At 40.9% G+C, this 25,735-nt stretch overlaps 1 protein-coding gene across 2 annotated transcripts in view; it reads left to right on the top strand.

Annotated features, from left to right (window-relative positions):
* The window catches only part of plxna4 (plexin A4), a 778,998-nt gene that overhangs the window by 430,442 nt on the left and 322,821 nt on the right, over positions 1-25,735 (top strand). For both annotated transcript variants that reach the window (XM_060903436.1, XM_060903437.1), the window contains exon 5: positions 12,646-12,746. In XM_060903436.1, the coding sequence (XP_060759419.1) occupies positions 12,646-12,746 (101 nt within the window). The remainder of the gene's footprint in view (positions 1-12,645; positions 12,747-25,735) is intronic.

The following is a 25,735-nucleotide window of genomic DNA, read 5'->3' as shown; positions in this document are numbered from 1 at the left end:
CACATGATACTATAAACTCATCACCTGTCAGCTGGATGAGCTAATAATAACAACCATGTGATCAGATGGGATTTGGTCAAATGTTCTGCAGAAGAGGTTGGGATAAGCCAGAATTCCTTCAGGAGTGAAATGGAGGAATGAGATTAAAAAATAAATAAATAAATCCTTTACTTTAAACTTCTATACTTTAATCAGCACACCTGTAGCTTGGTGTTAAAATTTCAAAGAAGTGTAATTAAAGTCTACACCTAAAAGGGTGCACGCTAGTTTCTGTAGCTAGCTAAGAGTTTATATTCAACCAAAAACATTTGCTTTCGATCTCTGCTCTGTTTGTTCCAGTAAATTTTCCTACTTCACCCTTTTTGAGTTGTCGCTTTGTTTACTTTTTGGACTTTTCATGGTTTTCATGTGAATCCGATCTGAGTTGAGTTTTAATTGAGCTTCTCTTCGAATCACACTTGTATTATACAAATATCATAAACTCCATGCATACCTGCCAACCTGTACGCATCTTGCGTAGCCGCTACGAATTTTTACCTCATTGTACGACTGTACGTTTTCACATTAAAAAGTACACGTCGTCCGAACTCGCATTTCAGTCAAGTTCTCGCTGAAGTTGATACCGCTGATCTGTGAGAAAACTCAAAGCCAGAATGGAACGCTTTGCCCAATCCCCCCGCCCCTCTTCCAGAGCGTGTGGCTCCGCCCTCTTCACCCCTCCCCTTCCTCCTTCGCGTCTCTGACTTGAGTGCAGCGGTGCAGCCAGGTGGCTAGAGCGAGTCGGGGATTGAAACATCGGTTAGAGACGTCGTTTTTATATTTGTAACAGAAATGGTTGTGTTTCACGTGTACTCAAGAGCTTCCTAGCCGTTATTTTGTGCATTTACAACACCAACAGTACAGGCTAGTTCTTCATTTAACTTCGAAGCCGTCACTCGAGGTAACCAACGAAACCTGATTACAATTCCTCTCGCGCTCTCATTGAATCACTATGATAAGTATGATAAGTACACTATGATGCGCTCAACAAAACGTAGCGTGTTGTATATCTTAAGCGCAGTCGGTAACTTCTGTCAATGGTAGCCTAGAATGTTTGCAGATGATGTGAAGTCGAAAATTGGTCATCCCTCTTATGGAAAAACCTGCGTGGTACTGCAGTATCAAATGCTTTTTTCTACAGTATTACTGCAGTAAATGCGATATTTCGAATGCAAATGCAATAGTTTGCATATGAAAAAGGCGTACTACAAAATACTGCAGTGTACTGTATACTGCAATATTTTTACTGTATAATGCAATATACTTCCAACATGTTAAAAAATGCAAAAGTCTAAACCTATTGCATGGGAAATTTGTGCATACCATGTTTTGTGTTGAAAGTGCCTTTTTTACATACTGTATTAATTTAATGTGTTGTTATTTATTTTGAAAGAGTGGCTCTGGTTTAATTTCATTTCATTTGCACATGTATTTAATGTTTGTTGTGCTTTTCAAAACGGAAGGAAGTTCCCAAGAGCCATCAATAACAGTTTCCCAAAGTCTATCAATAGGAATGTTTTACAAAACTGGACTATGTTCCCAAGGTCAATCAATAAAACTGGATTGAAAGTGTGTTTTTGGTCTGCTGGTTGTGGTCTGTGGGGGCGCATGCGCACCGGGTTGGGGTGAGGTTGACGGGGGGGGGGGGGGGGGGGGGGGTACTCATGAAATTGTAAAATTGTACTCATAAAATTTTTTCAAGGTTGGCAGGTATGTCCATGGAATAACATGGAAATTTAATTATGTAAGTTGACAACATTCCCACTTGGAAGAAACAGATCATCTGTACACACACACACACAAACACACACACACACATGCATGCACACACAAGAAAGTCAAATTTTGATATTAAGTTTCCAAATAAAGTCTTATCAGTGTCCAGTTGATTGCCGTTGCCCTTTGAGAAGGTCAGCGAACAGATGAGTAAAGACAACAATGATATTTTTACTCATGGCTCAAGGAACGATCTAAAGTGGGCCACTTTGCGCAATAAATGTTGCAAGCTATATACACTATATACAAGCGATATATAGACGTGATATCCACCCTAGGAATCCCGACCTATTTACCAGAAAGAATCCAAAACAGCGAGGAATTGACCGAGAAGAAGCGATTTTTGTTGAACTGCTCATTAAGGCTTAATTAGTCCATAACTTCATTAATAATTGTACTGAAGCAAATCTGGGTAGAAGTTATATGCACCCTAGGTACCCCTACCTTCATGCCAGAAAGAATCAAAATCGGTGAAGAATTGAGGGAGAAGAAGCGATTTGTGTGGAAACTGCTCATTAGGGATTGATTAATTACTCCATATCGTCATTATTAATTGCAATAATGTAAATTTGTGTAGAGGCCATATGCATCCCAAGTAGACCTACCTTCCTGCCAAAAAGAATAAAAATTGGTGAAGAATTGAGAAAGAAGAAGGGATTTTTGTGAAATGTAGACGACACCAGACAGACGACGGGCAACACATGATGGTATAAACTCATCACCTGTCAGCCAGATGAGCTAATAATACAGAAACGCATCACCACAATTATTAATTTCTCTTACGTCGTACTTGGGAATGGTTTGAACGGAATCAAAATTTAGACGACTGTGTTCTCCAGTGTTCTTAAGAGCAGAACACTTCTGAATCCTGATTGGTTGCTGCCAAACCGCCAAACTTTATCATTCCCATAAAGTTGACTGGACTTCACATTTATTCTGAAGCCCCATAGTCCAAAACATGCCACCATCGTTCATGCCACTGCTCGCCGCCGAGAGACGCTGGTTTTGGATATAAAACGAATGACTTCTGGTCATTTTAACCCTTTCACCATGTTTGGTGTGATCGTCGGGTAAGCTTTTGTTCTTCAATTATATTTGTATTACATATCTGTAAATCAAAGTAGCGTTACAGAAATCTGGATGTAGATTTCAATCCCTTATGAACACACCAAATTTGACAGTCTTTAGTTTTTACGCATGAAACACTTGCTGAATTATTATTCTTTTATTTTTTTCTGCACAGTATTGGTTCCATAATTATTAGCACCTTCTCCCCAAATTATTAATCAGTGAAACCTCCTTTGGAGAGAATAACAGCACTGAGTCACTTCCTGTAATATCTGACAGGGCTGGAAATGTACATAATGAAAGCAGTTTTTGTCTTTGTTTAAATATTTTATGCAGCCATTTTGGACATATCTTCATGAAAGGTGCCAATACTTCTGAATCTATTCATTTCATGCTCGATATGTTGCTGTATAGTGACAACCCCTGTTTCTATAGCATGGAATTTCATACACACACACACACACACACACACACACACACACACACACACACACACACACACACACACACACACTCTATAAACCTCTGCACTCAGATTAAGCTCATTCTGCAAAAGTGGAATTTCACCACATTTCCAAAGCCTTATTGTTCATCACAGCAGAAAGATATGGTTTCTGTATCTGCTCTGTGATATGCATCAGTGCCTTACCTGCCTGTGATTGGCGGTTGAAGAAGTGTGTTTGTCCGAAAAAAGCAGCTTTCGAGCTGTGAAATGGAACACAGAGAGATTGGCTTTGTAGATGATATTTTTCAGACTGCAGGGGAAATGGGGAAATAGGTTGCTTCCTGGAGATTGAACCAGTCTTCAGGATCAAATCCTGGGTGAGAACGCTTTATAAGTTTGGCTTTTTATGTCTTAATCACATTTAATGCCTCAGTACAGAGCAATACACCATAGTAAAGGACATGCTGACTTAATAATGGAGGGAAAAATGTATTAGTCAGGATTTATAATGGTGTTGTGACCATTTTTACATCACAGTGCTTTAATTCATAAATCTGATTGGTCTTTTTCTGACTGTAATGCAGTGCAAATTCGAGGTTTCTTTTAACACTCATAGTCTAATGCTCTATCATTTCTATAGTAACGGCACGTTCACAGATTCACAATTATCTGGATGCTCCATATAAATGAATAAAACATGCTGTAAAAAATCAGGTAAGTGTTGACTTGTATAGGAAGATAATGGAAGGACTTTTCAGTGCAAGTGCTTTGTAACGGTCAGTAAGTTTATCAACACAAAGTCTTCAGGACAAAGGACTGCAGTTTTGGTGTCACAAGCTGACAAACTGTTTATAGCTGCTATGACGTAAGTGATAAAAGGACCTACCTTGCAGACGTTCCACAATATTAAATGCAACTATAAATGGATAAAAATGTTTCTAGAGGTTCACTACTGACCAGTGTAAAGTGATCTGAGTGATATGACAAAGCAAAAGAATCATTATTAGTATGAATGTAGGGTAAGATGAGTACCATATTCAGCAATGCGAGGAACATCATTATGGTGGAAGTAACTGCTAATCCTACCCACCCACCCCTATTTATTTCATAAGGGCAAATGGTGAACAATTGCTTGACAGAGATAAAATAACACATATAAAACATATTTTTTTATATATTTCTTAAAGAAGAATGAGTGACTGTTTAGTGAATCACTGAATTAAATAGATGTTTAGTGGATGAGTGAATTGAATCTTTGTTTAGTACAACCCCGATTCCAAAAAAGTTGGGACAAAGTACAAATTGTAAATAAAAACGGAATGCAATGATGTGGAAGTTTCAAAATTCCATATTTTATTCAGAATAGAACATAGATGACATATCAAATGTTTAAACTGAGAAAATGTATCATTTAAAGAGAAAAATTAGGTGATTTTAAATTTCATGACAACAACACATCTCAAAAAAGTTGGGACAAGGCCATGTTTCCCACTGTGAGACATCCCCTTTTCTCTTTACAACAGTCTGTAAACGTCTGGGGACTGAGGAGACAAGTTGCTCAAGTTTAGGGATAGGAATGTTAACCCATTCTTGTCTAATGTAGGATTCTAGTTGCTCAACTGTCTTAGGTCTTTTTTGTCGTATCTTCCGTTTTATGATGCGCCAAATGTTTTCTATGGGTGAAAGATCTGGACTGCAGGCTGGCCAGTTCAGTACCCGGACCCTTCTTCTACGCAGCCATGATGCTGGAATTGATGCAGTATGTGGTTTGGCATTGTCATGTTGGAAAATGCAAGGTCTTCCCTGAAAGAGACGTCTGGATGGGAGCATATGTTGCTCTAGAACCTGGATATACCTTTCAGCATTGATGGTGTCTTTCCAGATGTGTAAGCTGCCCATGCCACATGCACTAATGCAACCCCATACCATCAGAGATGCAGGCTTCTGAACTGAGCGCTGATAACAACTCGGGTCGTCCTTCTCCTCTTTAGTCCGAATGACATGGCGTCCCTGATTTCCATAAAGAACTTCAAATTTTGATTCGTCTGACCACAGAACAGTTTTCCACTTTGCCACAGTCCATTTTAAATGAGCCTTGGCCCAGAGAAGACGTCTGCGCTTCTGGATCGTGTTTAGATACGGCTTCTTCTTTGAACTATAGAGTTTTAGCTGGCAACGGCGGATGGCACGGTGAATTGTGTTCACAGATAATGTTCTCTGGAAATATTCCTGAGCCCATTTTGTGATTTCCAATACAGAAGCATGCCTGTATGTGATGCAGTGCCGTCTAAGGGCCCGAAGATCACGGGCACCCAGTATGGTTTTCTGGCCTTGACCCTTACGCACGGAGATTCTTCCAGATTCTCTGAATCTTTTGATGATATTATGCACTGTAGATGATGATATGTTCAAACTCTTTGCAATTTTACACTGTCGAACTCCTTTCTGATATTGCTCCACTATTTGTCGGCGCAGAATTAGGGGGATTGGTGATCCTCTTCCCATCTTTACTTCTGAGAGCCGCTGCCACTCCAAGATGCTCTTTTTATACCCAGTCATGTTAATGACCTATTGCCAATTGACCTAATGAGTTGCAATTTGGTCCTCCAGCTGTTCCTTTTTTGTACCTTTAACTTTTCCAGCCTCTTATTGCCCCTGTCCCAACTTTTTTGAGATGTGTTGCTGTCATGAAATTTCAAATGAGCCAATATTTGGCATGAAATTTCAAAATGTCTCACTTTCGACATTTGATATGTTGTCTATGTTCTATTGTGAATACAATATCAGTTTTTGAGATTTGTAAATTATTGCATTCCGTTTTTATTTACAATTTGTACTTTGTCCCAACTTTTTTGGAATCGGGGTTGTAGATCACTGAATTGAATTGCTGTTTAGTGAATCACTGGATCAAACAGCTGTTTACTGGATCACTTAATTCAATGTCTATTTAGTGTAGTGAATTGAACTGCTGATCACTGAATCAAATAGCTGTTTCGTGGATGAGTGAATTGAATCTTTGTTTAGTAGATCACTGAACTGAATTGCTGTTTAGTGAATCACTGAATCAAATAGCTGTGTAGAGGATCACTGAATTGAATCTTTGTTTAGTGCATCCCTGAACTGAATTGCTGTTTAATGAATCACTGAATCAAATAGCTGTTTAGTAGATCAGTGAATTGAATCACTGTTTCGTGAATAACTGAACTGAATTGCTGTTTGGTGAATCAAATCACTGAATCAAAATGCTGTTTAGTGGTTCACTGAACTCAAAGTTTATTTTGTGTAGTGAACTGAATTGCTGTTCAGTGAATCACTGAATCAAATAGCTGTTCAGTGGATGAATCACTGAATCAAATAGCTGTTCAGTGGATGAGTGAATTGAATCTTTGTTTATTGGATCACTGAATTGAGTTACTGTTTAGTGAATCACTGAATTAAATAGCTGTTTAGTAGGTCAGTGAATTGAATCACTGTTTAGTGAATAACTGAATAGCTGTTTACTGGATCACTTAATTCAGTGTCTGTTTAGGGTAGTGAATTGAACTGCTGTTTAGTGAATCACTGAATCAAATAGCTGTTTTGTGGATGAGTGAATTGAATATTTGTTTAGTGGATCAAAGAATTGAATTGCTCTTTAATGAATCACTGAATCAAATGGCTGTTTAGTAGATCAGTGAATTGAATCACTGTTTAGTGAATAACTGAACTGAATTGCTGTTTAGTGAATCAAATCACTGAATCAAAATGCTGTTTAGTGGTTCACTGAACTCAAAGTTTATTTTTTGTAGTGAATTGAATTGCTGTTCAGTGAATCACTGAATCAAATAGCTGTTCAGTGGATGAGTGAATTGAATCTTTGTTTATTGGATCACTGAATTGAGTTACTGTTTAGTGAATCACTGAATTAAATAGCTGTTTAGTAGGTCAGTGAATTGAATCACTGTTTAGTGAATAACTGAATTGAATTGCTGGTTAGTGTATTGAATCAAATCAAATCAAATCAAATCAGTCCAAATTTACAAAATTACCTGTTAAGTTGAACTGAAAACCAATGAATCATGAATTGAATCAGTTTCTGGTCAGCCCAGAGATTCATTCATCTAATAATAATTTTTATTGCCTTAGCATATAGCAGTGCAATAGAATTAAAAAAACGCAGTCTGCAATATACTAAAGGCCATGTGGAGTAATATGGAGGAAGAAGATAGTTGTCAGTAATATTCTTTACTGCTATTGCAACCATTAGCTGTGAATTTTGATATGTAACTGAGAGCAGCAGTTGCACAATGCTAGTCATCTTCTTTATTTCTGCTCATCAGTCAAAATATCTCCAGCCGTGCTTGTTTAATATTTCCAGATTCTGTTTGATCACTTTTCATTTACGAATAATACGGCAATGATTTGGCACAATATTGTAGCTCATGGCGAGCGCCCAAGATGAGTGGATGAATGCAAATCGGTGATGATGATGATAAATGGTTAGTGCTTTATCATAACGAAAATGAAATTCTGTGAATGCATATGAGCCAGGTAGGTCAAGGGCAATGTTTTCAACATGAGGACATTAATTTCAGCACAAGTGATTACTGAAAGCTGACAGGAAGCCGTTAGATCTTCACTGTTCCTGACTTGACATATGCAAAACTATGCAAAGCCACTGGAGATTACGTTGCACTGTGGGGAACCGTTTGTCTTTCAGCTTCAGTTCTAAGTAGCAGGCAGGAAATCTCTTGTGCTGTGTCTCTCGCTCTCAGGCTAACAGGTGATTGACAACACTCATTGACCACCGACAGGTTATTAATCAAAAGGCTGACGAAAGCCGAGGGCTCTAAGCTTTCGCCCCAGAGACAGTGACGACACAGGGTCCTGTCCATCCCGAGTTATTACATCTATATTCCAGTCTTTCTCACTTCTCTTCTCCCTTGAGCCTGAAGAAGAAGGACTCGACTGAATCCTGGAACGTTCTGCATTTTAACCAGCATGATCCTGTGAAGTGTGCAAATGTTCATTACCCATCTACAGTGTCATCAGTTCACATCGTCACAGAGACATTTCCCATGTGACTGGTGTGAAAAGACTGGTCATTGTCACCCTGACACTATTTGGGCAGAATAATAGTTTCCCAAGTCAGTGTTTGTTATCTTAACCTGTATGTGTATATCTTCACTTCCTTGCCACGTGTTCTCTCTTCCTCATCCATTTTATACCCTTTTACCTCATATTCCTCAAACAATTTAACACTGAAGGTTTTTTTTTTTTTTAATATGCATCAAAACAGTTTTCTACAATATCCTTTTTTGTTTTTTTTAAAAGGTCCAGTAGATGTACACTCTTGGTTCCTCAATGGTTCTTTGGATGGTTAAGAGTTCTTTGCTTCGTACTCTCAGATGAAGAAATACTCCATTGACTCCATTGATGCTCCAAAGACAAGCCAAACATTTTAAATAAACTTTTAAGGTTTGAAATAAACAATGTGTACAGTGGTCTTAAAGAAAAGAGTATCTCAAGAAAAGGGATCTTTGGATGGTTAAGACTTCTTTGCTCCCTGAAGAGGTCCTACTCCAAACCCTGTTTTATAGGCAAACACTCTGTTTCTGGGTTCTACATAGAACCTTTAATGGGTTTCCCATAAAGACAAGCCAAAGAACATTTTCAAAATTTCTAAATAACAATGTACATTCTTGGAGAAAAGGGTTCTTCAGGGTTTTTTTTTATTTATATTTTTTATTTTTAAGAGTACTGTGCTTTCTAAAGTGGGGAAGGCTAAAGTGGGCTTTCTACAACTCTTTCTAAAGTAGGGGAAGCCAATGGTTAAGCCAGTGGATGGCCTAATGGTTAGAGAAGTAGCTTTGGGACCAAAAGATCACTGGTTTGATTCCCTAGACCAGCAGGAATGGCTGAAGTGCCCTTGAGCAAGGCACCTGACCCCCAACTGCTCCACAGACTGCTCTGGGTATGTTGTACGTTACTGTGGATGAGTGTCTGCTAAATGCCTGTAAAGTGGTCCCACTTGAAACTCATCTCATCTCATTATCTGTAGCCGCTTTATCCTGTTCTACAGGGTCGCAGGCAAGCTGGAGCCTATCCCAGCTGACTACGGGCGAAAGGCGGGGTTCACCCCGGACAAGTTGCCAGGTCATCACAGGGCTGACACATAGACACAGACAACCATTCACACCTACGGTCAATTTAGAGTCACCAGTTAACCTAACCTGCATGTCTTTGGACTGTGGGGGAAACCGGAGCACCCGGAGGAAACCCACGCGGACACGGGGAGAACATGCAAACTCCGCACAGAAAGGCCCTCGCCGGCCACGGGGCTCGAACCCAGGACCTTCTTGCTGTGAGGCGACAGCGCTGACCACTACACCACCGTGCCGCCCCCACTTGAAACTAAAAAATGGAAATGTTGGGTTCCACATGAAACTTTTAAGGATTGCATAGAAAGACAAGCTGAAGAACCATTTAAAGTTTTAAATAACACTTTATTATTGGGTTCTATAATCATTTCCCCAGAGAGACAAGACAAAAAATTTTAGGGTTCTAAATAACCATGCAAACTGTTAAGGTTCTTTGGATGGATAAGTCTCCTTGGCTTCTTAAAGTGGTTTTACTTGGAATACTTTCTAATACACTGTGGTTGGGTTCTACAAAAAACTTTCAAGTATTTACTCAGGAAGACAATCTTTATAGTCCATTAGGGTTCTAGATACCAGATTGCACTCTTTGAGAAAATGGATTTTCAAGCATTATTTGGACTGGTAAGAACTCCTAAACTTTCTCAAATCCTTCTCAGATGAGGAAACACTCTGTTGTTGGGTTCTATATGGAATATTTCAGGGGTTCTCCAAGAGAGGCAAGCTGAAGAAACCTACATGATTCTAAATAACAATGTACACCATTGCTTAAAAGTGTTCTTCAATGGTTTTTTGGGTGGAGGAGAGAGGTTGTTAAGAGTTCTGTGCTTTCTGTAGGAGTTTTGTTTGGAATTCTTACTGACAGTGAAATGTTCTGTTGTTAGGATCTACAAAAATATTCAAGTGTTTCCACAGAGTGACAAGACAGTCAATCTTTAAGGGTTCTAAATAACCATGTAAATTGATAGAGAAAAGGTTTCTTTTAGTGTTATTTGGAAGGGATAAGAGTTCCTGACTTCTTCAAGTGGTTTATTAGCTCATCTGGACATAGGCTAGGCTGGATGAGCTTATGCGATCATGTGTCGTCCATCCATCGTCTGTCCATCGTCCGTCTGTTGTCCGTCGTCGTCTATCCACAATTTACAAAAATCACTATTCCTCCTACAGGATTGATCGGATTTCGATCAAACTCACATACAATGTTCCTCAGGTGGGTGTGCATAAAAATTGTCGAGATGGTGGCGCCACCTGTCATATTTAACATTTTATGGGCGTTTAAAAATTTTGGTTGACTCGTCACAGTAAACACTGCTCTTCATGAACTGCTGGAACGTTTTCACTGAAACTCACCCAGAAGACTCTAAAGGCATATTCCAACAAGAGTTGTTCACCAGGTGGTGCCACCTGCCATGGATGAGGCTCACGTGCAAGTTCATGAAAATCGCTACTCCTCCTACAGGAGTGATCAGATTTTGATCAAACTCCTATGGAATGTTGTCCAGGTTGGTGGGTATAAAAGTTGTCAAGACGATGGTGCCACCTGTAATATTTAACATTTTATGGGCATTTGAAATTTTTGGGTGACTCATCACACCAAACACTACTCTTCTTAAACTGCTATGATGTTTTCACTGAAACTCACCCAGAAGACTCTAAAGGCATATTCCAACAAGAGTTGTTCACCAGGTGGCACCACCTGCCATATTTAACATTTTATGGGCGTTTAAAAATTTTGGTTGACTCGTCACAGTAAACACTACTCTTCTTAAACTGCTATGATGTTTTCACTGAAACTCACCCAGAAGACTCTAAAGGCATATTCCAACAAGAGTTGTTCACCAGGTGGCGCCACCTGTCATATTTAACATTTTATGGGCGTTTAAAAATTTTGGTTGACTCGTCACAGTAAACACTGCTCTTCATGAACTGCTGGAACGTTTTCACTGAAACTCACCCAGAAGACTCTAAAGGCATATTCCAACAAGAGTTGTTCACCAGGTGGTGCCACCTGCCATGGATGAGGCTCACGTGCAAGTTCATGAAAATCGCTACTCCTCCTACAGGAGTGATCAGATTTTGATCAAACTCCTATGGAATGTTGTCCAGGTTGGTGGGTATAAAAGTTGTCAAGACGATGGTGCCACCTGTAATATTTAACATTTTATGGGCATTTGAAATTTTTGGGTGACTCATCACACCAAACACTACTCTTCTTAAACTGCTATGATGTTTTCACTGAAACTCACCCAGAAGACTCTAAAGGCATATTCCAACAAGAGTTGTTCACCAGGTGGCACCACCTGCCATGGATGTGGCTACACAGGGGTCACGTGCAATTTCACAAAAATCGCTACTCCTTCCTCAGGATTGATCGGATTTCAAACTCACACACAACGGTGGCCAGTATGAGCTCCAGCCTCATTGAGGCTATTTTTTGGAACATTCTCTTAAAGGGAACCCATTGTTGTTGAAACCTTTGAATGGTTTGTCTTGGCTTCTTGGCTTGGCTTTTTGTCTTGGTTTCACTAAGTAGGCAAGCTGAAGAAACCTTCATGATGCTATATACAATGTACACCATTGTTGAAAATAGTTCTTCAGGGGTTTTTGGATTGTTAAGAGTTCTGTGCTTTCAAAATGGGTTTTAGCTGGAACTTTTTCTGATGGAGAACCTTCTGTTGTAGGGTTCTCTATATTTCTTTTAATGCTTTACTTGGAAAGCCAAGATGAAAGCCTTCTAAATTATATATAATAAAAATGCATTCTGATTTCTTTGTGCTTTTTTTAAGGGTTCTGTAATTTTTACATGAGTTTTATTTGGAACCTTGTCTTAAGGGAAAACACTGTTGTTGGGTTCTACAGATAATCTTTTTAACGGTTTCCCCAGAAAAACAAGCTGAAGAAAACTTTACAGTAAAATATTAATCGCAATTGTCCACTCTTGATGAAAAAGGTTCTTCAGGGGCTTTTTGGCTTGGTCAATGTTCTGCGCTTTCTGTAGGGGTTTCTACTGGAACCCTTTATGTTGGAGAAACAGTCCGTAGTTGGGTTCTACTATGAACATTCAGGTGTTGGCTTAGAAATGCAACCCACCATGCACACAGAACCTACTGGACCCATGTATTTTCAATCCTAGCTGCGCTCCACTGGCTGATTCTTTCCATGTTTCCCTCTCGCTTCCAGCTCACACGTGTTCCAGTCGAGGCTTGCGAGCAGTATTCATCCTGCAACAAGTGTCTGGGCTCCGGGGATCCTCACTGCGGATGGTGTGTGCTGCACAGCATGTAAGTACTTCCTGTTCACACTGCATGCATTCAGCCAGCAGTAAAGTAAAATGAAATGTATTACAAATTTCAATATACTGTAGACAACATACTAGAACCTACATCATACTGTAAATGAACATAAACAGCCATATAGTTCCATAGACACTAATGTTACGATGCATTATAACACACATCGTTAGGGGATTGAATCGAGTCTGTATGAAGAAATACACACACACACACACACACACACACACACACACACACACACACACACACACACACTGGCCTTCTTCTCATCACAGAGAGATGAGTTAGATGCCTTGGGCCCTCAGGGCTTCTGGCACATTTCCCACTTCACCATAAATTGAATTGGATTCTCATCATCTTGTGAAGACCCTGGAGGTGTGTACGTGTCTGTGTGTGTGTCTTCAGGGGGATCTGCAGTTTTCTCAAACTTCCACACCAATACACACCTTTTTCCCCCTTTTTTCTTTTCTTTTTTTCCTCTTGTTTTTTTTTTTAACTAAAGCCTCCCTTATGTGTGTATGCACACACTCACACACACGCACACAAGCACTAAGAAGAAACAGCAAAGTCTGAGAAGGTCACAATGTGGAGAGAGCAAAAACAGAACAGAGGGGCTAAAGCCTGTAAAGGGAAGTGGAAAGGAATCACAGCTGGATTTAGTCATGAGCAATCCAGGCAGATGTTGAGGTCAAGAGAACATTCTATTCTGAATGCAAATTCAGAACAACTGACCAACTTTCAATAATAATAATAATAATAATAATAATAATAACAGATATCATTATACTAATATTATACAGATTGCCGTACAGCTGTCTTGCTTTGCTTTTCTTCCACTGAAGCTCAGCATGTAATATATAAATCAAATCACTAATTTTCTCCTCAATTTGCACAGCATTTAATTTGTTAGCTTTAGAAGCTGTACATACACTCACCGGCCACTTTATTAGGAACACCCCTACATCCACCTGCAGGTGTTCTATGCAGTTCTGTAATCAGCCGATCCCACGACAGTAACACGATGCATTAAATCACGCAGATACAAATCAAGAACTTCAGTTAATGTTCACAATGTTCAAACATCAGAATGGGAAAAATTGTGATCTCACAGTGGAGTGTGACTTTCTTTCACTGTGGTATGGGTGTTGGTTTGAGCCAGATGGTGGTTGGTGGTTTGAGTATTTCAGAAGCTGCTGATCTCCTGGGGTTTTCACACACAACAGTCTCTAGAGTTTACACAGAATGGTGCGAAAAACAAAAAACACTGAGTGAGTGAGCGACAGTTCTGTGGGTGGAAACAAACGCCTTGTTGATAAGAGAGGGTCAGAGGGAAATGGACAGATTGGTTCAAACTGCCAGGAAGGAAAGATATAGCAACTCACATAATCACTCTTTACAACCGTGGTGAACAGAAAAGCATCTCAGCATGCAACAGCAGAACACCACATTGGGTTCCACTCCTGCAGCCAAGAACAGGGATCTTAGCATCAAGAACAAGTTCCTATTAAAGTGGCCAGTGAGTGTACATAAATACAGGAGCTATTACCATTCCTTATTGGGGTAAAAAAAAAAAAACAGACAGGCTACAGCAATAGTGGCTGCTACACACAACTCCAAGCGACACAAGTGACATGTTAATATGAACATGAGATTTGACCGGCATCCAAAACACCAACTGAGGGAATATCTTTTGGAAGAATGGCGTTCATTTGTCCAGTTCCAGAGGTGTGGCTCATGGCAGCCCAGACACTTTACTTACAGACATCTCATCTCATCTCATCATCTCTAGCCGCTTTATCCTGTTCTACAGGGTCGCAGGCAAGCTGGAGCCTATCCCAGCTGACTACGGGCGAAAGGCAGGGTACACCCTGGACAAGTCGCCAGGTCATCACAGGGCTGACACATAGACACAGACAACCATTCACACTCACATTCACACCTACGCTCAATTTAGAGTCACCAGTTAACCTAACCTGCATGTCTTTGGACTGTGGGGGAAACCGGAGCACCCGGAGGAAACCCATGCGGACACGGGGAGAACATGCAAACTCCGCACAGAAAGGCCCTCGCCGGCCACGGGGCTCGAACCCGGACCTTCTTGCTGTGAGGCGACAGCGCTAACCACTACACCACCATGCCGCCCTACTTACAGAAATGATGTTGTTTTTTCCTTTTAATTTGTCACCCGTCTGTAATTTCATGTTGAATTTGGGAGCACAGTTTGGCTGATTTGCATTCTAAAATTTAGAGCAGGTGTTTAATACAGGGCGGCACGGTGGTGTAGTGGTTAGCGCTGTCGCCTCACAGCAAGAAGGTCCGGGTTCGAGCCCCGTGGCCGGCGAGGGCCTTTCTGTGCGGAGTTTGCATGTTCTCCCCGTGTCCGCGTGGGTTTCCTCCGGGTGCTCCGGTTTCCCCCACAGTCCAAAGACATGCAGGTTAGGTTAACTGGTGACTCTAAATTGACCGTAGGTGTGAATGTGAGTGTGAATGGTTGTCTGTGTCTATGTGTCAGCCCTGTGATGACCTGGCGACTTGTCCAGGGTGAACCCCGCCTTTCACCCGTAGTCAGCTGGGATAGGCTCCAGCTTGCCTGCGACCCTGTAGAACAGGATAAAGCGGCTACAGATAATGAGATGAGATGAGATGTTTAATACAATGGGGCAGTTCGGCTTCAGCGAGGTCAAGTTTGGGTGCATGCGCATTGTTGCCCATGTATGGCAGAAACGAGAAATGGTGGTCAGTTGCTGTGTTGTAGGACACACAAACCGATTTGTGAAAGGAAGCAATATAAAGTTCTTTCGCTTTCCCCTTGGGAAAAGACATTGACAGGCATGGATTAGAGTGTTGAACAGGAAAAATTTTGTACCTAAAGAACATTCCAGGGTATGCAGTGCCCATTTTGTAAGTGGTTGGCCAGACTTTGTGAACCTGCAAGACATTGATTGTGCACCTTCAGTATTTACTTACAAGGAAAAATCGGTCACCCCGTTGCAGCAAAAGAGATCTGAAAGAGCAACTAGACAACGTATAGCGAAGGTAAGCTCCTACTGTTGCTGTTAGTCCTGGGTTTGACTTTAAACTATAACCGGTGGTGACTCTCAGGTCCAGGAGGACTTGAGTATTGGGGAAAGTGAAGTTACCCCTTAATCCCCATTGCTCCCAGGTCCGCTCTGACCCAGAGTGGTAGCACCTGCCTGGGTTCCAGCCAGGCCCGTTTCAAGCTATTTGGGGGCCCTAGGCAAAGGGGGATCTGGGGCCCATAATTATCCCCCCCTCGACGAAAGGCCTTATGGCCGCCTACCCACTGAAGACTTAATAAATAAACATCACACATATTGTAATCATTCTTACGATTTTTACTTAATAAATGAACTCTTTACATTATTATAAATAATTATCAAACCCAATTAAACACAAGAATAGACAAAATATACACACACACACACACACACACACACAAGACAAAGTAATATAAAATGTGCAAATAACACAACACTAAATATTTACAGTATATACACAAGTAGAAATAACTTCAAATGGTGATTAAATGATTACAAACATGAATAAGAATCTTAATAAGAACCAGCGCACACAGAAAAGTGCAAAAGGGCAAAAGGTATAGAAAAACACATAAAAATTTAAGAATACACAACTAGAATCATGGGCAAAATGTCTAAAACTGCTGCTTGCGGGCTTTGGCTTCAGCAAAGGCAGCCACAATACCCTCCATGTCCAAAGACCTGCGGACATCACATTCAACTGACATCAGTGCCAGTCCGGAGAGCCTTGGCTCAGTTGAATATTCGAAAGGGCTCTGCATCTATGCATTACGTTCACGTTCTGGTTCAGTCATGATGCATGGAATTCTTGCAGAGGTTACTATAATCAGAGAAAATGGCAAGGGCTGTCCTTCCTTCCCATGGAAGCAAAAACAATACAGAGACACAAGCGAAGCAAACTTGCCATGTTGTAGCCATTAGCCGTGCTGATCGCAGCAGGGCTTCCTTGCAGAAAGTTCGGGTTTCTTCGCTGAATTACTGCATTAATATCCGACCAAGGTCACAAACGTAGCCTATTTATGTAAAAAAGAGCTTTCTTGTGAGCCATCCCCTGTCCTACTCCATTCATGCTCACGACACACTAGCTACTTCTGATGAAAGCCATGCAGCTCGCTGAAACTAACTCTGACTCTGACATTTTGATAAACACAATAAGTTAATCTGGGAGAAGTTGACAGTCTTTCACCTATTTGTGTGGCACATATTAGAATTTTTAGCCAGTCCTTGCAAGTTTGTAAGCCTGTTGTGCATGACAACGTTTACATCACTGTTATAAACACTGTCTACAAGATAACTACCATTAACGTAAGCTAGCTACCAAATTTGCTTGTCGACCCGCTTGGTATTAATGAGTGTGTACATTCTCACTTACCAGTGTCTTCTTTTTTTCTGTCTTCCTCTTCCCTTTTCTTCTTTCTCTTCTGGCTCCCTGAGGGGTAATTTCGCTTCATATTTGAGTTTGTTGTTTTTTTTTTTGCCGCGGAGCTCTGCAACCACTTGACTGGACGGAGATGGGCATTGAGGGGTTGACAACAGACTGTCATTGCACTTTTCGGCCAAAGCATGTAGGGAGGCGCTGTTGTGCATTAGGGAGCCGCCCTTGGAACTAGGGTATTTCAACAAGTGTCATTAGGCGCTGCGCTGCCGCACTCAAAAAGTTGTCATTGCTATTGAATACATAACCAGTCGTTCGGCAGCGGGGGCCCTTCGAGGGCTGGGGCCCTAGGCAATTGCCAAGTCTGCCTACCTTGTTGCAACGGGTCTGGTTCCAGCTACGGGTTAAATAGTGCATCACCAATAAGGCGCTGGCAGCAGGGCGCTTTTCAGTGCACTGTGGCAAATGAACCCAACAGGGTCAGTGGTGCACCACCAGATGGCATGCAGAAGAGCCACTCAAATGGCCAACGGATGGCATCACTCAGCAAGTCAGTTGTCACTCTGGGGCAACTTTTATACCATCAGGTCTGTGGCACTTTTGTGCACCACTTGGCATCAGGTCTGGAGGTTCAGAGAGACAACCTTTGTCTTACCTTACTGTGCGTCTGGAGGTTCAGAGAGACATCGTTTGTCTTACCTTACTGTGCAAGGTGCATCATTAGGAGAGGAGAATAGTATGCGAGAGCTCACGAGGCCAGACATTCCGTGGCGGCTCAGCTAGGCCGTTCGTGCTGCCGCTGCGGACGACTCTGGCGCTCTGGTGTGGGCTTCATGGCCCATCTGCATTTCTGCGCATCCTAATGAAGCTGTCATCATCGCTAACGAAGGACAGCCGACAGCTGTCGCTGTTTACAACACTTCAGAGCACACAATTAAATCGTCGAGCTGATAATCGACATGGGGACTCTTCGTTGTTGTTTCTTTTCATGTATACAGGTAATGAGGTATTAGCCATGGAGTGTAGAGTGTTATTGTTATCAGAAAATGAGGTCACTTCTTCCTCCTTTACCCTCCATAGTGTCTTTTCAGTGATGACAGTACCCTCTCCCCCCACACAAATTTATGTATCAGTATTTATGTGTTAACACGGGGACTAACCTCACTACACACCAGCTCTTGGATGTCAGTTTCGTCAAAGTGCTTGACGCCTCTGTCCAGGCACTTGCTGTGGAAAATCGTGGCCGGAACAACATGGTGAACATTGGGGGAATGTACCGTAACTGACCATTGGGTTTAGCTTGTAGCTGACATCTTCGAATCTCTCGGATGAGTCTGTGGTTTGGTTTTCTCTGCCCGTTCCTGGACATACGTTTTCTGAGTTACCGACTTGAATGATTTCCTCAATCAGCTGTGCTTTATTTAGTTACCGTGGTTTCAATCCTAAATCTTTACAAATTTCATAACGTTCACTCAATTTGAGGCGCGATATTGGTTGTCTCTCGCTGACAGGTATTTGTTTACATGTTGAACTAGCCGTGCTGTCTTGCTTCTGCCGTGCAATCTGGTCAGCGCGCATGTGCGGCACAATTCTTGCGTTTTCTCGGGTCTATTGACTTTTTTTTTGTACTTTATCAGGAAGATGCAGTTAGAAAAATGAGTCCTGGTTGAAATGAGAACGTACTGAGAGAAACCTGCTGATTCTGTCATTGCTGTTGAGTTGCCTGTTGCTCTCACAGGACACATGAAAGCATTTGTGGGCACAGGAATGGGATTTTGGATCTCAGCTTGGCTTAGCTCAGGGACACTTTAAAAGTTGTTTTCTCTCTCTCTCTCTCTCTTTGTTGTTCAGTGCATTAGCAGAGAAAGGTGAGACTGGGAGCTTAAATAGCATGTCTGTGTTCCAGTCCTCCAGAGACTCTCAGACCTCTCAGTAACATTCCTCTACCCGCTGCCCGTACTGCACCAGCCCGAGCCACTCCTCCTCTAGTGGGCAGAGTTCCAGCTTTGATCCTTGTTCGAATACAGACACAGACGGAGCTTTTTCTCAGGCTATTTATAGCTTTTTGTATAGCAGAGCTGTTTGTAGACAGAAACCCAGCCTGCCTGTAATCTCTTGGTTACCTGATATGAAAAGTACTTCATTTCTACAATTTACTTGAATCTTGAACGTGTAATTAAAAAATTAATGCTTTAAAATGAGCACTTTCACGCTGGTGTATTGTCACGCCATTAAATCTCAACTTGATTGCGAATTTCAAACATTGTCAGTCACGTATTTGCTCAAATATCTATCCAATCAGATATATTAATGGGACTTTGGCCAGAGTTGAAGCTTTTGAAACACATAAATGTGTTGACTGCTGTGATTTGATACAAATCAAAGATCAACCAAAAATAGACCAACGTCCTCAACGCCCTCCGACAAGCCAGTTTGCATCAGTCAGGCACTCGTACTGGACATTCTTGGACGTCTTTGACTCAGTTAACGCTAGGATTATACTAGAAATAATGAGAAATGAAGTGTAAATATTTATACAGTACTACAGCACTGTCGAAGTCTCCATTGAATGAATGACTTTATTTAAACATGATAAGTTGATCAGCAGAGCTGGTGGGGTCATGCATGTACAGATACAAATAATTACAAATACAGAAAAAAACCCTAAAAATATCTACAATCTTCTAAAAAAAAACCCAACCTTAAAATCTGTTAATTATCTTCACATTAAATTAATTAACAGTATACATAACTATTATCTTTGTGTGTAGTTACAGCTAAAATAGGATCAAAGTTTATTCTGCTAATGTCAAATTTAGATAGTAAATGCTTGAATTTGTTTAGGTTATTGGCCGTTGATTAATTGCGAGAGCGACTGTTCCACGCTATCGCTCCTCTGTATCATATAGTCGGCATGTCAGGTGAAAATTCAAAGTCAATCCAAATTGCTTGAAACTGCTCTCATTGCATTCAGAACTGAACTCAGAACAACATACTTTTTACAGAATTAAAATATGTTTATCCATTCTTGAGATATTACAAATCAAAGATTGAAGAAACGGCTGAAAACGGCCGTAATATTCCGTATGAGGATCACATGGTCCAAAATGGGCCTCATTAACCAATGAGATCAATTTTTTTTTCTTAATAACTTTTCTATTTTTCAAGATGTTTACATGGAAATTGGCAGCACATAGATGGTTGTATACTGAATACAAAGTCTGAAAAATTAGTAAAAGCAAATTATGCAACTTAGTATTTAACTAATATTGATTATGCTCATTAGGTAAAAACATTAAATCGATACACTCAATAAAAAAGTAATAAAAGATTATTTCTAATCCCCTCTTTGTGCTCTGTAGGCCTTTGTATTTCTCAAAAGTAGAGCCTACTAGTGTTTATATGAAAGAATATAAATGATTATTTTGATTAATATTCACAGCTTTCAAGGCGAACCTCGAAAAAACTGTCTGATCCACATCCAATAAACAATTCACATTAACTCAACTGAAATCGACACTCGCGTTTCTGACTTCTGTTTTTTTTTTATCTCATTCCGACGACTAATATCTCAATATTTTTCATCAAAACAACTCCAGTTATATTCTAAAATAGTTATTTATTTACAGGAATCAGTTTGGTTTGAAAAAATAAGTAGGTAAAGCTACGAAAACTCACTTCAAAGTCTCCCGTGAATCTGAACATCAAAATTAGCAGATGGAAAATTTTGCTGAATCCTTCATCAGAGACAGTGAGAGCGAGAGAACATCCCTATAAAAGTGATCTGATTGATATTGATAAGTAATCCAGTGGGAAACTGATCAGGAGAGAGAGAGAGAGAGAGAGACAGAGAGAGCCTGACCACTTTCCCGTGACTCAAAAAGAAAAGCACCGGCAGTTTCCTGACGTCCCGCGAGCAGAGTTTTTACTCTGTTGTACCGACTTCAACCTGCCGTTACTCCCAAAGTCCTGAACAGATCTTAACCAGATACATTTCTTTGGAAAGCAGCGATTATAAGCTTTTTAATGATCGTATTCACAATAGAAAATATTCAAGAGTTAAGCAATGACAGGTTTGGAAACTTAGATGAGCGTCTGCATGCGGAATTTTCACACCACGCCCAGCGAACGTCTGATACGCCTACATATAGAGTTCCTAATATAGTTCATTTCTGGACTTGGAAGAACTATGTCTCTATTCTGATTGGTTATAAGGTCAGATGGACATATGACGCGGTACGCGGTGGTCCGGATCACCGTATTTTCCATACAAAACGAGGGCATTAATTAATTATTTTTCCTGGATTGTGGTCCGGTTCACCGTATGCTGTATTATATTACGATATAAATAAAAACTTACCAAAATCATACTGTGTTTGTCATTTAATACGAGTTTTTTTACAAAGTCGTACATCATTTGTTATTTTTTCTCAAACCGGAAGAGAAATGCATGCGTAAAACACACGCGCAATAAAAGATACCAGTTCTAACGCATGTAAAAAAGCGGGAGCTGCCACGAGGGAAGTGAAAAATAATTTTACCAACTTTCGTCATTATGTCTCAGGGTGGTTATGAACAGCTTCTAAGGAATAAGAAAAAATGTGCTAGAGACTACAAAGCAACAGAAGAAAGGGCAAAGGAAAGAATTTATTCTAAATTAGGGGAAGAAGTAGCTGAAAATTTAAAATTTATTTGTCTTCTGAACTTGGTGGTCCGGACCACACCTGAAAACGGCGTGGTCCGGACCACAACGGTAGTCCGGACCACCGCGTACCGCGTCATATGTAGACTAAATAGTCAGTTCTCAGTATACTTACATACAAGTGTAAATTACATTTTAACCTTGGTCTTGATATAAAACTATGAGAGTCCTTTTGTCAGTCTACAAAACAAAAAGAGTACCAAATGGTCTTCTCCTTTAATGGTTTTTAACCAAAAATGAAGTGCTGGCCAGCAAAAGAAAAATTATATCAAGCTCTCTGTATAAAATGTGAAGGGGTGTGTTTGCCTTCAATAACCAGAATGGTCCAAAGGGTGGCATAGCAGCAGCTATCCTCCTCAAGGGCCACAGGGAAATGGCAGCAGTCCATCCACGAGCAAAGAAACGGCACAATCAGCAACACAAGATGAACGAGTGCAGAGCATGGCACGCATACAGTGGTGCTTGAAAGTTTGTGAACCCTTTAGAATGTTCTATATTTCTGCATAAATATGACCTAAAACATCATCAGATTTTCACACAAGTCCTAAAAGTAGATAAAGAGAACCCAGTTAAACAAATGAGACAAAAATATTATACTTGGTCATTTATTTATTGAGGAAAATTATCCAATGTTACATATCTGTGAGTGGCAAAAGTATGTGAACCTCTAGGATTAGCAGTTAATTTGTAGGTGAAATTAGAGTCAGGTGTTTTCAATCAGTGGGATGACAATCAGGTGTGAGTGGGCACCCTGTTTTATTTAAAGAACAGGGATCCATCAAAGTCTGATCTTCACAACACATGTTTGTGGAAGTGTATCATGGCACAAACAAAGGAGATTTCTGAGGACCTCAGAAAAAGCGTTGTTGATGCTCATCAGGCTGGAAAAGGTTATAAAACCATCTCTAAAGAGTTTGGACTCCACCAATCCACAGTCAGACAGATTGTGTACAAATGGAAGAAATTCAAGACCATTGTTACCCTCCCCAGGAGTGGTCGACCAACAAAGATCACTCCAAGAGCAAGGCATGCAATAGTTGGTGAGATCACAAAGGACCCCAGGGTAACTTCTAAGCAACTGAAGGCCTCTCTCACATTGGCTAATGTTAATGTTCATGAGTCCACCATCAGGAGAACACTGAACAACAATGGTGTGCATGGCAGGGTTGCAAGGAGAAAGCCACTGCTCTCCAAAAAGAACATTGCTGTTCATCTGCAATTTGCTAAAGATCATGTGGACAAGCCAGAAGGTTATTCGAAAAATGTTTTGTGGACGGATGAAACCAAAATAGAACTTTTTGGTTTAAATGAGAAGCGTTATGTTTGGAGAAGGGAAAACACTGCATTCCAGTGTAAGAACCTTATCCCATCTGTGAAACATGGTGGTGGTAGTATCATGGTTTGGGCCTGATTTGCTGCATCTGGGCCAGGACGGCTTGCCATCATTGATGGAACAATGAATTCTGAATTATACCAGAAAATTCTAAAGGAAAATGTCAGGACATCTGTCCATGAACTGAATCTCAAGAGAAGGTGGGTCATGCAGCAAGACAACGACCCTAAGCACACAAGTCGTTCTACCAAAGAATGGTTAAAGAAGAATAAAGTGAATGTTTTGGAACAGCCAAGTCAAAGTCCTGACCTTAATCCAATGGAAATGTTGTGGAAGGACCTGAAGCGAGCAGTTCATGTGAGGAAACCCACCAACATCCCAGAGTTGAAGCTGTTCTGTACGGAGGAACGGGCTAAAATTCCTCCAAGCCGGTATGCAGGACTGATCAACAGTTACCGCAAACGTTTAGTTGCAGTTATTGCTGCACAAGAGGGTCGCACCAGATACTGAAAGCAAAGGTTCACATACTTTTGCCACTCACAGAAATGTAATATTGGATAATTTTCCTCAGTAAATAAATCTCATTATCTCTAGCTGCTTTATCCTGTTCTACAGGGTCACAGGCGAGCTGGAGCCTATCCCAGCTGACTACGGGCGAAAGGCAGGGTACACCCTGGACAAGTCACCAGGTCATCACAGGGCTGACACATAGACACAGACAACCATTCACACTCACATTCACACCTACGCTCAATTTAGAGTCACCAGTTAACCTAACCTGCATGTCTTTGGACTGTGGGGGAAACCGGAGCACCCGGAGGAAACCCACGCGGACACGGGGAGAACATGCAAACTCCGCACAGAAAGGCCCTCGCCGGCCCCGGGGCTCGAACCCGGACCTTCTTGCTGTGAGGCGACAGCGCTAACCACTACACCACCGTGCCACCAATAAATAAATGACCAAGTATAATATTTTTGTCTCATTTGTTTAACTGGGTTCTCTTTATCTACTTTTAGGACTTGTGTGAAAATCTGATGATGTTTTAGGTCATATTTATGCAGAAATATTGAAAATTCTAAAGGTGGTAGAAATTGGCAACTGGACTTGCTTGAAAATTCTTGAAAACGTTTCACCTCTCGTCCAAAAGGCTTCCTCAGTTCATCAAGAACTGAGGAAGCCTTTTGGACGAGAGGTGAAACGTTTTCAAGAATTTTCAAGCAAGTCCAGTTGCCCATTTCTACCACCCACAGTTTACTATGACCTGGATGATTGAGAATCTTCACAGACAAAATTCTAAAAGGTTCACAAACTTTCAAACACCCCTCTATGACCATCTGCGCTTGCTTTTATCTCAATATTAAACATTGAGAGTTCAACGCCTGATATATTAAATGAAAAAAGAAACATTACTCAGTAAAACTATGTCAGGTAAACTAACACACTTCAGAAACTTAACTCAAGTCAGCATGAGATGGCTCAAAACGCCACATTTTGAACAAAAGGCTAATTTGTAGAATCCGCCTAACATGGTGGCTAATTAATGATTAGCTTAACTCGTAGTTAGCATGACAATAACCTTAATTTTGTTATTCAAACTTAACACAATTATCACAATGTAGGCAACGTTATCTATTAAATATAAATGCTCACCTAGCAAGGAAACATCACATAATCAGGTGACACGAGGCAAGCGAGTTCAGAGCATGGCACACAAATGTTTACTGTGCTGCAGCTATGACCATCTGAGCCTGCAATCCCCACTAGGAACGCTAATAGACAATAAACAAGCCAGCAGTCGTAAAGCTACTGTAATATGATAATGTTGTAACACTTAAAAGGGAAATACACACAAAAACAATGATGATATGGCAGCGTAAGCTGACTGAAATTACAGCAGAGTTACATTTACACTTTGTTTCTATTTCTCAGTAACACGACAGTTTTTAGCTCATCCAACCTTTGCCCAGGCCGGGTGAGTTTATGCGATCACACATCGTCCGTCCGTCGTCGCCCGTCCACAATTTACAAAAATTGCTACTCCTCCTACAGGATTGATCGAATTTTCATCAAACTCACACAGGTGGGTGTGTATAAAAGTTGTCAATACAGTGGAACCACCTGTCATATTTACGATTTTATGGGCGTCTGAAATTTTTGGGTGACTCGTCACATTAAACACTACTCTTCGTAAACTGGTGGGATGTTTTCACTGAAACTCACCCAGAAGACTCTAAAGACATATTCCAACAAGAGCTGTTCACCAGGTGGCGCCACCTACCATGGATGCGGCTACACAGGGGTCATATGCAATTTCATGAAAATCACTACTCCTCCTACTGGGTTGATCGGATTTCAAACTCACAGCAACAACAGTGGCCGGTTAGCCTGGGAAATCCCATGCTGCTTTGCACAATCGTTCCGATCTGAAAAGACAGCATGGAAACTATGGTCTAAAGGCTCGCCTGAGTTAGGGAGCCAATCAGAGAGTGGGGAGGGGTGGAAAGACG

Source organism: Neoarius graeffei, chromosome 21 (genome assembly GCF_027579695.1).
Source record: "Neoarius graeffei isolate fNeoGra1 chromosome 21, fNeoGra1.pri, whole genome shotgun sequence".
Taxonomy (NCBI): Eukaryota; Metazoa; Chordata; class Actinopteri; order Siluriformes; family Ariidae; genus Neoarius; species Neoarius graeffei.
This window is presented reverse-complemented; position numbering and strand designations above follow the sequence as displayed.